The 17357-nt window shown below is 42.3% G+C and overlaps 1 protein-coding gene across 1 annotated transcript in view; it reads left to right on the plus strand.

The window, feature by feature from the left end:
* The window catches only part of LOC126184039 (uncharacterized), a 497397-nt gene that overhangs the window by 347845 nt on the left and 132195 nt on the right, over window positions 1-17357 (plus strand). Inside the window, exon 10 of the mRNA XM_049926396.1 lies at window positions 7494-7656. Coding sequence (XP_049782353.1) covers window positions 7494-7656 — 163 coding nt within the window. The remainder of the gene's footprint in view (window positions 1-7493; window positions 7657-17357) is intronic.

Raw genomic sequence — 17357 nt, forward strand, 5'->3', positions numbered from 1 at the left:
CGCCCAAGCTGCCAGATCCATGCATGCACATCAGGTCCAGATCTAGGAGGGGTCTATCAGTTATTCATATGACTTTGAAATGCATTCCTGTCAGTTTTTGAACATTTTTGAACACATTCTATGTGGATTTCTGAATGAATCGTAAGTTGATTTGTGAATGCGTTCGTAGTGTACATTATGTCTCTGTCAGGGGAATCCTCGTCGCATGTAGAAACAAACTTTCCTACAGACAAAAGGGGACGAGGCTATAGGAGCTGAGCGGAGTAAGGCCAAATGGATGAATGCCAACTGCTGTCTGATTGTGTGGTTGATTGGGTTTGTGAATGATCAGTGTTGTTATAATTAGATTCAGACTACCAGAATGGAAATAAACGAATAACAGGTAAAAAAGGTTACGTATTACCTTCCCAGTGTATCCAAGAAAATGAAATTTTTTACCAAAAATTTTTGGCCAGATGGCTGTACTAGTAAGAGCCAGTTGTACAGTCCCTGGCTAGGAGCCGCTTCAAGTTCTATTCTGGAAGAAACGCGGGAAATGTGTTGTACGAATATGTAACAACGCCTAGCCGGAGAATAATCGCAGGATAACTAAACCGGTGATTCTGGCAGAGTTAGTGAAGTTAACCGGCGAATAAGCTTTGACATTGGCAGGAATAGTTACAGAATTAGTGATAACAAGACTGTTTGTTAGAATGGGGAAGGAGAAGAAACGGGGACATAATACAAATTATGGAACAATATGACTATTCCAAATTTGTATAAAAATTTCCTACTACTACTTTTCGATCTCATGCTTGAGAAACTGGAGCGTAGGAATGAAGTGTGAAACTATTTCCTAACGTAAAGCTTTTAGCTTGTAGTGGGCCTAATAGGCATTTGATGTTGGTACTTTGTGAATTATATTCTGTCGTTACAAAAAAGACCATTTGTGCCAAAAAATTCTTGTTTATTTGATGTGTGTTACAATCGTTGCAGAATTAGAAAGACCTATTTTGTTTTATTTAGCAGACAGTGACAAAAATAGACGTAATCAGGTCGGGAAACCACGCCAATCTTGGGTCTTATTTGTATTGACAGCTTTTCAGTATTAGACAATGAAATTTCGACTTTTCATGTAGCAAAACGTTTGACAAACTTTAATGAGATAATAGATTCTTTCGCAGAAAGGAAAGCACGTCATGTAAAGCTGAACCAATAGGGAATAAATAGTGCAAATTTTCTGAAGAGTTTTTTTTTAAAAGAGGGACAGGATGTCAAACCGGCCAACTGTAAGCAGGAGAGGCACTACAGAACATATATACATATATTTTGACGTCCTATCTCAAATGCTTGAGGGATGGCGGGTTATTGCCCCGGTTCGGAAATATTGTAGAGCCGGGGCTGATGTTCAGAGCAGTCAAAATTACAGTGGGGAAGTGGGTAGTCGCCATGTGACCCATATTTCCATTTAGTGATCTTGCTGTTTCCTCTTCATTTACTGCTCTCACGTCAAATGAAAACAAAACAGATTTCTGTGGCTGGGAGCTGTCAAGTGAATTAAAATACATTCGCATAATTACGGAAGGCTAAAATGTGTAATTAGTTGCAGATTTTATTTTATTTCCACCTTTCTGACAGTCAAGCATTAATTGCCTTGCAGAACAATGAAGTTATTTTTGTCGGTTTGCTAAAGAAATTTTTCTTCTATTAATCTGTTCTGCTGGGGCAGACAGTATATTTGAAACGAAGTGTTTAATTCCACGCTGCATTTCGAGTGCACGTTTTCAACTTCTAGCACGTATGGCATTATGCCATAATAAAGAACCAAACATGAGATAACACAGTATTGATACTCCAAGAAAATTTACATCTCGAAAACCACATTGAAAAGCTTAATATCAGGTCGTGACCTACTTCACTAGGAATCTGGACATACAAATGTGCACTTTAAATGTGCACATTTTAGTATGGGTCACGAAATTCCGGTGCTCCTAGAGTATCCTGTGATGCCTTGTTTCTTTTATGACATAATGTAAAACCTTTTAATGTTTTACACATACGAACATACGGGATCCCTACGATATCGACATCGTAGCTGCGCAAGTGCGGTGACGCCTGTCATCTAGCGCTCTCTGGCAACTGCAGAAACGAACCTATTTCTAATAGGTTGCGGGAAAATATTCCGAATGGTGGTTTGAAAAGTGTTACCATCAACGACCATTCTGGCAGTTACGCTGGAGCTATGTGTACAATGAATTTCTTAAATCACAGAGCGTTTGACTCATTTAAAAATCAATTCTTTGATGACGAGCCATTTAGATGAATTTCAAACCCAGAAGGTCAGACATTAATGTAGTCATTAAAAATTTTACGATCACATTTGTGTCATATATCTTAAATTTTAATATGCACATAAAAGACCAACATTATATGTTAAAGCTTAGCTTCTCTTGCAGCATAATAATCTTATAGACCAATATTATATGTGAAAGCTTTGCGTATCGTGTAGCAACACTGTGTATATTAATTTAAACCATTAACTTTTTCTGTTTATGTGTTCACGCTACTTAACAGTGATGTTGTTATTGGCTGACTATATCACATGTCCTAAGCTCTGAATACCCATTGTCATCGGCTGGAGAGATCACTTGACATGAGCTATGACTGGCTTACAAAAGCGCATTGCAATCTCAATTTCAATGTTTCGGAAAATAACATGCAGTGTTTGGTGGAATTCGAATTTATACTTTCATAATACGAAAATATGCAGCGTACATGTTGCTGCACATCAAAGATCTTTCCAAAATGCATTTTTTTTCCTGTGTTTAGTTTTCTAAACCGCCAGGAAATTCTACACCCGTGTATAAAACTGTAATCATTCAACAGACTGATAAGTTATACAGTTCCGAGAGAAAATATACTGTCAGTTAACAGGGAAAACATATGTTTTCACCCGGGAGAAAGTGTTTTTTTAACCGGGAAATCTGGGAGAAATCCAGGAATTTTTTTTCCTTATCCGCGTATACATCCTGTGTTAGTAATACAATTGAATCCTATGTGAATATTAGTACTGGTTCTTTAGAATGTGCGTAGAGGTTCACAGTTGTTCATCATAAAACTAGCAGGAAATTTTCACGGTCCATTACTAATAAGGGGTCGAATTATAGTTCATGGCTGCCTGTGTACTTCAATATAAAGATTGTGTGGGGTGGCATAGCGGTAAGACAGTGGACTTACATGGAGGAGATTGGCGCTTCAAATTCTTATTCAGCCATCTGTCAATAAAGCAGTCTTTGGTTTGTCTTCCCCACAACATTATCTATGTGATCATTCCAGTTGAAGTTGGTCATAATTGTAATTCTCAGGTATGTAGTTAAATTGACAGTCTTTGCATTTGTGTGATTTATTGTCTAACTGAAATTTATTGGATTCCTTTTAGTACCCATGTGGATACCTCATAACTTTCTATTATTTAGGGTCAATTTCCACTTTCCTCACCATTCAGATATATTGTGTAAATCACTTGGCAATTCTCCTTGCTTGGCAATTCTTTTTGACCTTCTGATGACTTAACTAGATGGTAAATGGCAGCATCATCTGCAAACAATCTGAGGGGTGCTCAGATTGTATTCTAAATTATTTATGAATACTTGAAACAGCAGAGGGCTTATAACACTTAGTGGGGGAATGCCAGATATCACTTCTGTTTTGCTCGACAACTTCCCTCAGATATTATGAATTGTGACCTTTCTGACAGGAAATCACAAATCCAGTTGCACAACTGAGATGACACTCCAAAGGCATGCAGTTTGATTAGAAACCACTTCTGAGGAATGGTATCAAAAGCCTTTTGAAAAACTAGAAATATTGAACTGATTTAAGATCCCCCTGTCAATAAGTCTCATTACTTTGTGAGAATAAAGAGCTAGTTGCGTTTCTCAAGATTGATATTTTCTGAATCTGTGCTGACTGTGTGTCAACAGATTGTTTTCTGTGAGGTAATTCTTATTATTCAAACACAATATATGTTCCAGGATCCTGTAGCAAATCGACGTCAATGATATGGGTCTGTAATTCATCAGATTACTCCTACTTTTTTTTTTTTTTTTATTGAGCATTGGTGTGAGCTGTGCAATTTTCCAGTCTTTAGGTATGGATCTTTCATTGAGTGAGTGGTTGTATCTGATTTATAGGTACAGCAATATTATATCAGCATACTTTGAAAGGAATCTTATTTATAGAGTCTGGATTAAAGGATTTGCCTTAACTGATGTAAGATATTTTGCTAGACTGATAATATCTACTTCTAAGTTACTCATCTTGGCAGCAGTTCTTAATTTGAACTGTGGAATATTTACTTGTTTACTGATCTCCAGCATGGTGGAGGTGAAGTGGGTCAGTAGATTTATCTTTAAAGAACAAAATGGTTGGAATACCATTGTAAGTTGCATTAGGATGTCTCCTTTACTTATTGATGGTGAATAGTTTTGGGCTTGTCCACTGTCAAACCATCTGTCCTCGTAAGTGATTGATTACAGTTATGTGGACATGCATGGAACAACCATAGTTAATAATACAAATGGTTATACAGATACTTAGGCATACAGTAGACAGGTTACAATGAGCAGTGCTAAGTGAACCATTCTTTGTCTTCTTTGGTGAAGGAATTTCAGAAAACTGTATTTAGTAACTCCGCTTTATTGGTGCTGTCATTGGTGATTTTACCGTCGCTATTGTGCAGTGAAGGTATTCATTGAGTCCTGCGACTTGAGTACTTCATATCCGACGAAAAGATCTTTTGAGTTCCTGCCAGATTTTGGGACAGAGTTTGTGTGGAAACTATTAAAAGTATCTCACATTGAAGTTTATGCTAAATTATGAGGTTCTGTAAGACTTTGCCAGTCATGGGGATTTGCATTCTTTTAAATTCGATGTGCAATTTTGTTGTTTCTACAGCAGTGATCTGACTTGTTTTGTGTACCATCTATGATTAATTTGTCATAAACCTTTCCCTTGCTGTTGATACTATTTCTTTAAATTTAAGGCACATCTGGTAGGCACTTTCATAGTTAGTTTGGAATGAATGGGGACTGTCTCATAGGAAGGCACCAAGGAAATTTTTATCTGCTTTTTAAAAATAGATATATTTTTAATTTATTTTTGGTGGGTTTGAATGTTACGGTATCACTCCTGCTGCAACAACCTTGTGATCAATAATCCCTGTATTTGTCATAAGGCACCCTATTTACTCAGGATTATTTGTTGCCAAGAAGTTGAGTATGTTTCCACAGCTATTTGTGCTTCGAGTGGGCTCCTCAACTGCATTTTTGGACAAAGCATATAGTACAATTTTAGATGAAGTTTTATGCCTATCACCGACTTTAGGTACGTCTTTTCGACAATATATGGAGGGTAGATTGAAGTCACCATCAGTTGAAAGTTTCACTGTCCATTCTCACTTTCCCTTTCCCTCTTCCTCCTATCTCCCTGTCCCATTTCCTCGCACTCTTCCATTTCCCTCCTTCCTCTCATCATCCCCTCCCCCCTTCCTGCATCATCTCGTCCTCTCCATTTCCTCCCACCCCCTCCCTCTCGTCCTCTCCGTATCCACTCTTGCACACTTCCTCTCGTCCTCTCCATCTTCCCTCTAGCCCCCTTCCTCTCAGCCCCTCCATCTCCCCTCTCGTCCCCTTCCTCTCAGCCCCTCCATCTCCCCTCTCGTCCCCTTCCTCTCAGCCCCTCCATCTCCCCTCTCGTCCCCTTCCTCTCAGCCCCTCCATCTCCCCTCTCGTCCCCTTCCTCTCAGCCCCTCCATCTCCCCTCTCGTCCCCTTCCTCTCAGCCCCTCCATCTCCCCTCTCGTCCCCTTCCTCTCAGCCCCTCCATCTCCCCTCTCGGCCCCCTCCATCTCCCCTCTCGGCCCCCTCCATCTCCCCTCTGGGCCCCCCTCTAACTCCCCTCTGGGCCCCCCTCTAACTCTCCTCTGGGCCCCCCTCTAACTCCCCTCTGGGCCCCCGTCTAACTCCCCTCTGGGCCCCCGTCTAACTCCCCTCTGGGCCCCCGTCTAACTCCCCTCTGGGCCCCCGTCTAACTCCCCTCTGGGCCCCCGTCTAACTCCCCTCTGGGCCCCCGTCTAACTCCCCTCTGGGCCCCCGTCTAACTCCCCTCTGGGCCCCCGTCTAACTCCCCTCTGGGCCCCCGTCTAACTCCCCTCTGGGCCCCCGTCTAACTCCCCTCTGGGCCCCCGTCTAACTCCCCTCTGGGCCCCCCTCTAACTCCCCTCTGGGCCCCCCTCTAACTCCCCTCTGGGCCCCCCTCTAACTCCCCTCTGGGCCCCCCTCTAACTCCCCTCTGGGTCCCCCTCTAACTCCCCTCTGGGCCCCCCCCTAACTCCCCTCTCCCACCCCCCTCTCCCACCCCCCTCTCACACCCCCCTCTCCCACACCCCTCTCCCACACCCCTCTCCCACACCCCACCCACACCCCCTCTCCCACCCACCCACACCCCCTCTCCCACCCCCCAGTCTCGCCCCCCACTCCCATCCTCTTAGTCTCACCCCTGTCCCCCCTCCCCGCTCGTCATCCCCATGTGTGTCTCGACCTTCCCCTCTCCATGTTTAACCTCCCGCCCTCATCCCACCCTCCTCATGCCCCGACGCATCCCGCCCTCCCCATGCCCCACCTTCCCCATGCCCCGCCCCATCCCGCTCTTACCCTGCTCCACACCGCCCTGCCTCACCGTCACCCTGCCCTTCCCACTCTGCCGTGCACTCACCCTCACCTGTCCCGTCCCGCCTCACACCTCCCCGCCCTCACCCTCACCCACTCTCACACTCTCCTCCTCCTTCCCTCTCACCATAGGTTTTTATTTACTCCACTTCATGTCAGTAATAGGGGAAAGAAAATTGGATGCTATAACATTTTGCATTGGAGAGTTTATATCTTAAGTCTTCACATCCACTTTCTGCTTGTGTAATCTGTGAGAATTTTGTCCTGTCTTCTTTTGTCCCTTCAGTACGTTGAGGTCTCTCTTTCCACTATAATAATCATTGTGTCACCTTTTACAATGGATATATGTAATTTATCTGTCTTTTTGACTTTTTTTGTGAGGCTTAATTTATCCTTCCTTCACACTAGATAATTGGCTTCTGTCCCACAGACAAACATCCACTACATATAGAAGGTCATACAGCACAGTTCTATTGCCCTTTTCATTTTCATGTAAGTTGACTACAAAATATAAAAGCAGCATTCTGTACTCTTTCCATCATTTCGTTGTTAACATGAGTTCTGGCTGATCTTTACATATAGTAGAATTTGTCAAAACATTGAAATTGTCAGTGCTAAGAAAGAAATGGTAACTTGGCAGTAAACATGGGTATGTTGCTACTTCACATAACACAAACATGGGGCTGATCTCATATTTGAGTTGCTTTAGATCAGTTAAAAAGTCATCAAAATGAAATACATCTTTTGATTTGCTTATTTTGAAAGTAATTTTATCAATTCCTTGCAGGTTATACAAGAATGGTCAAAGAATGGTGGTGTTTTACTCATTGGCTATGAATTATATCGACAGTTAAGTCTGAAACGTGCACATAAGACAAAAAAGCGCCGAAAAAAGTCTGCAGATATTGTTGATGTTGATGAAGATGACAAGACTAAAGTGTTACTGGATGGTAAGTTCCTTATCAGCATAAGGTAAAAATAATGGCTTCTTTGATGTTCATGTTTTGCTGCTTGGAGCAAATCACTTCTGCGGACATTATGTAATAATATTAAAAAACATTATGATAGTAAATTTAAGATCTCACCCCCCCTCCCCCGAATAACCCTTTTGGAGAGTACGGTAAATCAATATTGTTTCTGCTTCTTTGTTTATTGCTTTAATTTATAATTTTAAGAAACTCTGACGAATGCTGTCTTTTTGAGCTTCTGTTATTGCCTACATCAAAAAATTCTAGTGATATCTGGGAAATTAAAATTTCTCTTATAACTGCAACTGCTTTCATAATTTCTTATTTTAATGCTTTTTAACTGATGCTCTTATATTTCTGCTGAAGTATGCAATGAAATCTAACTTGTACATTTTGCTTATTTTAAATTGTAATTTATTCTCAGGTATTTCAAAACAAATTAGGTTTATTGTTCCTCGTCTTAAGGTCTAATTTTTTCATTTTCTGTTTAAAATCAAACAGTGGAAAATCCAGGATGTAATGTGACATTATTATGTAAAGGATAGTTGCTACTCACCATATAGCAGAGATGCTGAGTCACAGGTACGCACAACAAAAAAATCGTCAGAAACTTAGCTTTTGACGAACAAGACCTTCATCAGAAATAGACAACATACACATATACACTCACGCAAATGCAACTCGCAGACACATGACCACAGTGTCTGGCTGCTGAGGCCAGAGTGCGAGAACCTGCGCATGATGGGAGAAACAACTGGGTGGTGGGGGTAAGGAAGAGGCTGGTGCAGGAAGTTGGACAGATAACAGGGAAGAGGTGGGGGACGGTAAAGTACTGCTTGTGGGAGCATACAGGGACAAGGTGGAGAGAGCTTAGGGCAGCTAGGCACAGTTGGGAGGTTAAGCAGATGGCAGGGGAGTGGGGGCTTGGGGTAGTGGAAAAGGAGAATACTGGATGTGTCATGGAATAGAGGGCTGTGTAGTGCTGGAGTGGGAACAGGGAGGGGCTAAGAGGGTAAGGACGATGACTAACAAAGGTTGAGGCCAGGAAGGTAACAGGAACATAGAATGTATTGCAGGGAGAGTTCCCACCTGTGCAAGTCAGAAAAGCTGGTGTTGGTGGGATGACACTGGCTGAGAAGCAATCACTGAAATGAAGAACATCATGTTGGGCAATGTGTTCATCAACGGGGTGGTCCAGCTGTTTCCTTGCCACAGTTTGTCGGTGGCTATTCATGCAGACAGACAACTTGTTGTTTGTCATGCCCGCCTAGAAGGCAGCACAGCGGTTGCAGCTTAGCTTGTAGATCACATGACTGGTTTCACAAGTAGCCCTGCCCTCGATGGGAAGCTTGTGACTGGATCGGAGTAGGTGGTGGTGGGAGCATGTATGGGACAGGTCTTGCATCTAGGTCTGTTACCTTGCCATGAGGTGAGGGGACAGGAGCAGGGGTTGGGTAGGGATGGATGAGGATATTGTGTAGGTTCATTGGGCAGTGGAATACCACTGTGGGTGGGGTGGGAAGGATATTGGGTAGGACATTCCTCATTTCAGGCCATGACAAGAGGTAGTTAAACCCTTGTAGAGAATGTGATTCAGCTGCTCCAGTCCTGGCCTCACCTTTTGCCCCACTCCCCAGTTCAATCAGGATTTGTTAAAGACCTTCTCTTCTTCTCATACTCTGTGCAGTGGAAACACTTTTTCACCATCAACCCTACCAATGAGACTCAACCAAAGACCAATGTTGAAGCCTGAACCCTGCCCGACTCATTTTAAACCTCCATCTAACCGTTATCGACCCCACTGCTCCCAAATCACCCCCTGTTAACTTTGCAGAAATTTTTAGCCTTGAACTTTGCCTCACCTTCATCCCCAAATTCCTCAACTGCAAACTAACCTTACATCCGCAGAAAGAACTGCAGTCCACCACCTAAAAATTGATTCTGACAGTATATGAGGTAGTTCAAAAAATTCCGTAACATTTGTAATTTCTTGCCAGTGGTGTGTTGGAGCAATACGTGGTTGGCATCCCTGCACACTCCTGTGTTTAATGAGCGACTGCCAGAAGTTTCACTGTTGCCTGCCTGTTAGTTATTCTTAAGTGCTGTATTGACTAGAACTTTGGGTCATACAGTTTGCAAATTTTGAGACGGCAGAGATAGAGGAGCAATGCATCTGCATTAAATATTGCATGAACCTCAAGAAAATCTTTACAGAGACACACAAATTGATGCAGGAAGCGTACGGTGATGTGTGTGTTTGCGTAAGCCATACTTGGTGTTACAAATGCCTCACACTGTTTAAAGATGACTCCTGTTCAGAACGCCCTTCCATGTCTACCGCTGACACTCATGTCAGGAACGGCAACAAAATTATGCATGCCAATTGAAGACAGACTGACTGAGAGATTGCATGAGAATGTAACATTTCAGTTGGATCAAGTCTTGAAATCCTGGCACAGCATCCTGGAATGCATCGTGTTGCCACTAAGTTCGTCCCACAACTCATGAGTCAAGACCAGAAAGACTTTCGCCTCACAATCTGTGAAGAGCTTTTGGATCATGCAAATAACTTGTCAGGTTAGTTCAAATGTCAAGGACGTGCTAAAAGTTTTCTTTGACTTTGAAGGATTAGTTCATCACGCATTTGTGCCACAGGGACAAACTGTTAATCGATGGTACTCTCGGGACATGTTGCGATGCCTGTGATAAAATGTGAGAGGAAACAGCCTGAAATGTGGGTAGACAGTTCATGGCTCTTGCATCATGGAAATGCACTCACACATTCATCCCTGTTGGTGCATGACTATTTGACAAAAAACAAAGTCACTGTGCTGCTTCCTCTGTACTCTCCAGACCTGGTCCCTGTGGACTTTCTTTGTATTTCAAAAGTTGAAAACGCCATTGAAAGGATGAAGATTTGCAATGATAGACGAGATAAAAGAAAATTCTCAGATGGCAGTTCGCAAGATCCAGCAAGAGGCATGCCAAGAGTGCTTCTGGAAGTGGAAATAGTGTTGGGAACAGTGTATCAATTGTGGAGGACAGTATTTCGAAGGAGGACATGCACAATAAGTAAAAGGTAAATGTGGAAAATTTTTATAGACTAAAGTTCTGGAATTTTTTGAACAGAGCTCGTAATCTTACCTGCTGACAAAGGCTCCACCACTGTTGTTTTAACCACAAGGACTACCTGGCAGAAGGACTCTGCTTGCTGTCAGCTTCATCCACCTACAAACCCTGCCATAGTGACCCCCATTCCAGAAATCCATCAGGATCTCCAGTCTCTCCTCAAATCCTTAGGCCCATCGCAGAACCATTCCCCAGAGTGTTCCTCTCCCTCCCTCCCCACACCTACCACTTCCTGACGTTCCTACCTTGTACATGCTTCATAAAGTTCACAAACCCAATCACCCAGCATGCCCCGTTGTGGCTGGTTACTGTGCCCCCACTTAGAGAATCTCTTCTCTTGTAGACAAACACCTCCAGCTTATTATCCACAACCTGCCATCCTATATAAAAGATACCAACTGTTTCCTCCACTGACTCTCCACAGTTCCTGTTCTTCTACCACATGGTGCCCTGCTTGTCACTATTGATGCCACCTCCCTTTGTACTAACATTCCTAATGCCCATGGCCTTACTGCTATTGAACACTACCTTTCCCAACACCTGACACATTCCAGACCTAAAACCTCCTTCCTAGTCAGCATGACCAACTATATCCTTGTCCACAATTACTTCTTCTTTGTAGGCATCTCCTACAAACAAATCTGGGATGCAGCTATGGATACCCACATGGCACCATCCTATGCCAACCTGTTCATGGACCATCAAGAGGAATCCTTCCTAAACACCTAGAATCCCAAATTCCTTATTTGGTTCTGATTCATCGATGACATATTTGTGACCTGTATTGATGGTGAGGTCACCCTATCCACTTTCCTCCAGAACCTCAACACCTTCTCCCCCATTTTTTCACTTGGTGTTCCTCAACACTACAAGCCACCTTCCTTGATGTTGACTTCCACCTCATAGATGGCTACATCTGTACCTCCATCAGTATCAAACCAACCAACCTCCAGCAGTACCTCCATTCAACAGCTACCACCCATTCCATACCAAGAAGTCCCTTCAATACAGCCTAGCCACCCATGGCCATTGCATAGTGAGCGGTCCCTCTCAAAATATAACAAGGGTCTCCCTGAGGCTGTCACAGACTGTAATTACTCTTCGGAATTTTTACACAAACAGATCTCATGTGCCTTACCTCTCCAGTCACCCACCATCTCCCAGAGTCCCACCATCCACACACAGAGGAGGTTTCCCCACGTGACTCAGTACCACCCAGGACTGGAGCAGCTGAATCACATTCTCCACAAAGGTTTTGGCTGCCTCTCATTTTGCCCTGAAATGAAGAATGCCACATTCACTATCCTTCCCATTTCTCCCACAGTGGTATTTCGCCACCCACCAAATCTACATAATATCCTTGTCCATCCCTACACAACCCCTACCCAATCCGTTGCTGCATGGTTCATATCCCTTTAATAGACCTAGATGCAAGACCCTGTCCCATACATTCTCACACCACCACCTATTCCAATCCGGTCACAAGCATCACCTATCCCATCAAAGGCAGGGCTACTTGTGAAACCAATCATGTGATCTACAAGCTAATCTGCAACCACTGTGGTGCCTTCTATGTGGTCATGACAACCAACCAGCTGTCTGTCTGCATGAATGGCCACCGACAAACTGTGGCCAGGTAACAGCTGGACCTCCCCGTTGCTGAACACATCACCAAACATGATGTTCTTCATTTCAGTGACAACTTCACAGCCAGTGTCATATGGATCCTTCCACCAACACCACCTTTTCTGAATTGTGCAGACTGGAACTCTGCAATATATCGTGCATTCCCATAACCCTCCTAGCCGCTAGCTGCAACCTTCGTGAGTCATTGTCCTTACCCATCTAGCTCCTTCCCTGTTTTATTGCAGCACTACATGGCCCTCTATTCCACCAAAAACCCACAGTCTTTTTACTCATGTCCTTTGTGCTATCTCCGCCCCCTCTCTCCACCATCTGTCTAACTTCCCGACTGATCCTAGGTGTCCTACCTTCTCTCCATCTCCATTTTGCCCATTTATGCCCCCTCAAACACCACTTTACTGTCCCCCACCCATACCCTGTTATACCTATTCTAAATTTATGCTATTTATTGATTGTCTGCATTTTGATAATACAAAGAGAAATGAAATAAATGGAAAGAAATGGTTTACATTAATTTGTGGACTGTTTTCTATTCTATCTCTTTTGCATACTAGCTCTGTCATCTGTGATATCATCCTGTTAGCACAGCTGTGAAATCTGTATCTCATTTCTTGCAAATATTTGGCTGTTTCTTCCTGATATGATATGTTGCAATTCTGAGGTTCTGCTTACCATGGGACCTAAGAACTCAGCTGTTTTTAATTGAATACGTTTTGAATTTTGTTTCTATATGACATGAGAATGTTACAATGTCTCTTGCTTCCAAACATATCATCTGTCCGCTGCCCTCTCGTTGGCTACGTAGAACTGGTAGCTGACATACCCCATTTTGTTCCACCAAATGTCACGGTGAGTGTCAACAACATTGCTGCATGAAACACATAAGTACACTCTGACCCTTATCTAGACTTTTACCGTACCCTGCAGAAATGAGTGATATTGTGTAGTATTTGTCCAATTTAAAGTCAGTTCAATTCTGACTACAAATGGATTCAGGAAAACTGCAGTTTAAACATGGTAGGTGTTCATGAAAAGCCAAAATACATTGTATTCATTCCCATCGTTGGCACATGACATAACTTGCTGTCTGCTCATGACTCCCCTCCCCGGACTTCTCTAGTTCTCAGCCAAGGTGGTATCACTGTTCCCCTTCCAGCCCTTCCATAGTGCTGTGCTTGAGCAGCTATGAAATACTGACTGTGGTATCTACTGTGGTGCACAAGTGATATGTAACAACAGCAACTAATACATAAATAAAATATTTGCAAACGCTATTCAGTCCAGTTCTCAAACTTTTGCTTGTCCCATGATCAATTGATGTCTCTTAGTATTATCTCCACGATATGTATTGGCACTGTAATTTATCTCGTGACAACAGTTCAGTCAGTTCAATATGATTTATTTTGTTTATTAGACATATCATTCTGAATTAATATTCCTTCTCGTTTCATCTGAATGTAACCATCATATACTAAAATGATTAAAAGCTTGTCATGTTTTTACGTTATTCTAATACGTGAACAGCGACTAAATTTCTCATTTGCAACCCACGTAGTAAATCGTTTCAGTCTTTCACAGTCAAATAAAATATTGATCTGAATTCAGAATCAAGTGATGTTTTTTGAAGCACAACATTTCCACTTTGGAATGTTACCTTTACTTAAAAAGCAGCATTAATGTTTGTACACAGTTTCCATACACGTATGAGACATTTTATTGCAAACCTGTTCAGATACAGCAAGAGTTTGTAAGATGATAGATTTTAGTGGTATTTCCTCCATTGTTCAAAAAAACTGACAAGTCTTAAGCAGAGCAATAGACTGTTGTAGTGCCCAGTCTGTAGTTTTTGGTGTATCCTTCCACTAGCGCCGTGCAAGCCAAATGTCATGTGATTGTTCGGGCAACATTGATACTGTATCAAGTGCTTCGGTGTATTGGGAAGCTTTGAGCCTGTTCAAACATAACATATACCCGCCCTGCCCTTCCGAATTATTCAAAATAAATCTTCATATGACCTCGATGGCCAAAGCTTCAGTTCTACATGTATGATGATCCCTCAATACTCCCTTACACAATGTAAAAGTGTTAACCTCAGCAGCAATAGTTTAGTCTGCGAATATAAAATGACCCTGTATTTTTCACATGATGAATTTGGGAACAACCTCGTCTTATAATCAGGTAAATGTGGTATACTGGCTGCATCATAGAGTAATTACAGTACATTTATTGTGTCAGCATTGTGGCCTGTGCATCTGTAGTATAATCAGTGTCACATTTTTGAATACTGCCTGTCATAGAACTTAACTTCCACAGTTTTGTCAAAAGTTGAATTTGTAATTTGACAGCTACCTTGCATTAGGTCACTTACATCAGTAGATGCTAAAGGAAAATTCAAATTTAAGTTGTACCAAAGTTATGTAATTTGGGGCCAAGAGGAGAACATTTTATATGGAGCTGCTTGTTGCGAGATGCATTGTTCACTTCTTGACTAGACACTTGATGCCTTCGACTATTACAGAGCAGTGGAACTGAGTGAGGTGGCACAGTTAGCTCACTGGGCTCACATTTGGGAGGACAACAGTTCATATCCCCTCTGGCCATCCAGATTTAGGTTTCCTGCCATTTCTCTAAATCACTCTAGGCAAATGTCAGGATAATTCCTTTGAAAAGGACATAGCCAGTTTACCTTCCCCATCCTTTCATATCTGAGCTTGTGCTTTGCCTCTAATGACAGGACATTAAATGCTAACCTTCCTTCCTTCCTTCCTTCCTCCCTCCCTCCCTCCCTCCCTCCCTCCAGATCTGTAAACATGGCAGCATGCCACTGCGTTTGTCCTTGCAAGAGGACAGATGATTGGGCTTTCCTCTTTGAGCCCATTGTACAACTTAGCATAATGTAAGATCTTTGGAAGTTTCTGATACTATTTTGGATGTGGTAATCTGGAGTTCTTGTAATGCATTGACAATTGGGTTAGCTCTCTCAAAACATGTTAATATGGTTTTGTCCAAATGTGGATTTGGGCCAATGGGTTGATAGGAGGTATCTGCACCCAGATATTGGCTACCCTGTATGTACTGAACTGAATATTAATAGACGCTTAGTAATATGGCCTGCCACTGGAGCCTTCAAGCTGTTTGACTGGGGAGAGATTATTTAGGGCTGAAAACTGATCAGGGTTTTCTGGCCTGTTAAGTGATTAAATTTGACCCCATGTAAATATAGTTAGAACAGCATTGATTAACAATTCTAAAAATCTTCAAAAAATTGATGTAACACTTACAATGCCACAATGTAGAGGGAGGTACTTCTACAACCCGAAAGAAATTTTTAGAACCTTACATTCTGGAGAGACAATGTCTAATGAGAATTGTTGATGTGCATTACATAAGTCAGTCTTCCAGAAGAATTCACTAGGATTTGGATGTGATACCAGATCTTCTGGCTGCAATGTTTGATAAAGATTTGACTTCAGTTCACACATTCACTGCTATAAAACCACCATAAAGCCTGAGAGACCTTTTATGTTTTTTAATAACCTCTAATGATGAAGACCAAGCAGTTGAAAAGATTGAACTGATTATATTTTGGTACTATAATCAGATGAGTTTTGCTTTGACTGATTCGTGCAACACATGTAGAATCAGGTGGGTGCATGAAAATTGAGTTAAGTGTCCAAACCAAAAATGTTTTTCTGTATTAGCTGACTGTATTACAAAGAATTGTATCACCCTAGAAACACTTGTGTATAACATACTGATTTGAAACGGTGCCAACGTGACTCCACTGGCTGCAATGGCAGTATTTGTTTACTTGCCAGGCACGGTTTTGTAAGTAGGGTCGACAGTTCCTGATTGTATGACAAGTACTTTCATGCTGCTTGAGCAAATTTGAAACAACAAGCATTTTTTCATCAGTTTTTTAATGTGGAGTCTCCTGATATTAAAGGCTGTGAGTAAACTTCTCTACCCAGGGCTGATATACCGCGTACCCAGTTATTAAAGTCCCTATGTATGACTGGTGGCATTTGGGATTTCCACAATGAAAATTGCAGTGGTGGCTTTACGCTCATAAGTTTGCTACCAATTCCTGTTATGACTGTGAGGGTTTCTTACTACAGTGAATAAATTCCAATCTTGTTCCTACTACATGTACTTTGTGACTAAAATGTTAATGGACTACCACAACTGAACCACATCCTTTGTCAGGATTTTGAGTTCCTTTGCCATGCCATGTGATGAGAAAGATCTTCCCCAAAATTGTTTGCATCTCCCTAAAATTGTTTCCTGCTGTTCACCTGTCCTAAAAGATATCCTTTCCTCCTTTACGCCATTTCCATTTGTAATCCCTTCCGCTATGAGCTATATCCATGTGAGAGACCCAGTTACGACATGTAACCAATGCAGTCACCTAGCGTAAAGGCAACATACACTATGAAAGCTGCCATTTAATATATCAGCTTGACTCCAATTTCCACACTGCCGTTTATGTGGGCATGAGGATCATTCAACTGTCTACTGTCGAATGACCACAGCACAACTGTGTGCGAGACAAAGATTGACCACCTGTTGTGTGAGCAGGCTACTGACCACACCACCATCATTGTCAACTGCTGCTTCGCATCTGATTCTCTGTCACTCTGCTGACACTAGCTTCTCGGAAATTTGCGGCTGTCTCCAACCTATTGTTCAGATTTGCTATTTCACTGGTCTGAATCTCTGCATGTCCCTGTCCTTCACCCTCCTCCATTGCTGTTCCTGCCCGAAAATCCCCCTCCACTCCCATTCAGCTTCTTACCCCTCACTTTAGTGTGGATTGTAAGACTGTGAATGTCCATCTCCCAGCAGTCCTACTCAGTTTCAGCTTCACCACCACCATCATCACTACTACCACCACTACTACAACACCCCTC

Source organism: Schistocerca cancellata, chromosome 4 (genome assembly GCF_023864275.1).
Source record: "Schistocerca cancellata isolate TAMUIC-IGC-003103 chromosome 4, iqSchCanc2.1, whole genome shotgun sequence".
Taxonomy (NCBI): Eukaryota; Metazoa; Arthropoda; class Insecta; order Orthoptera; family Acrididae; genus Schistocerca; species Schistocerca cancellata.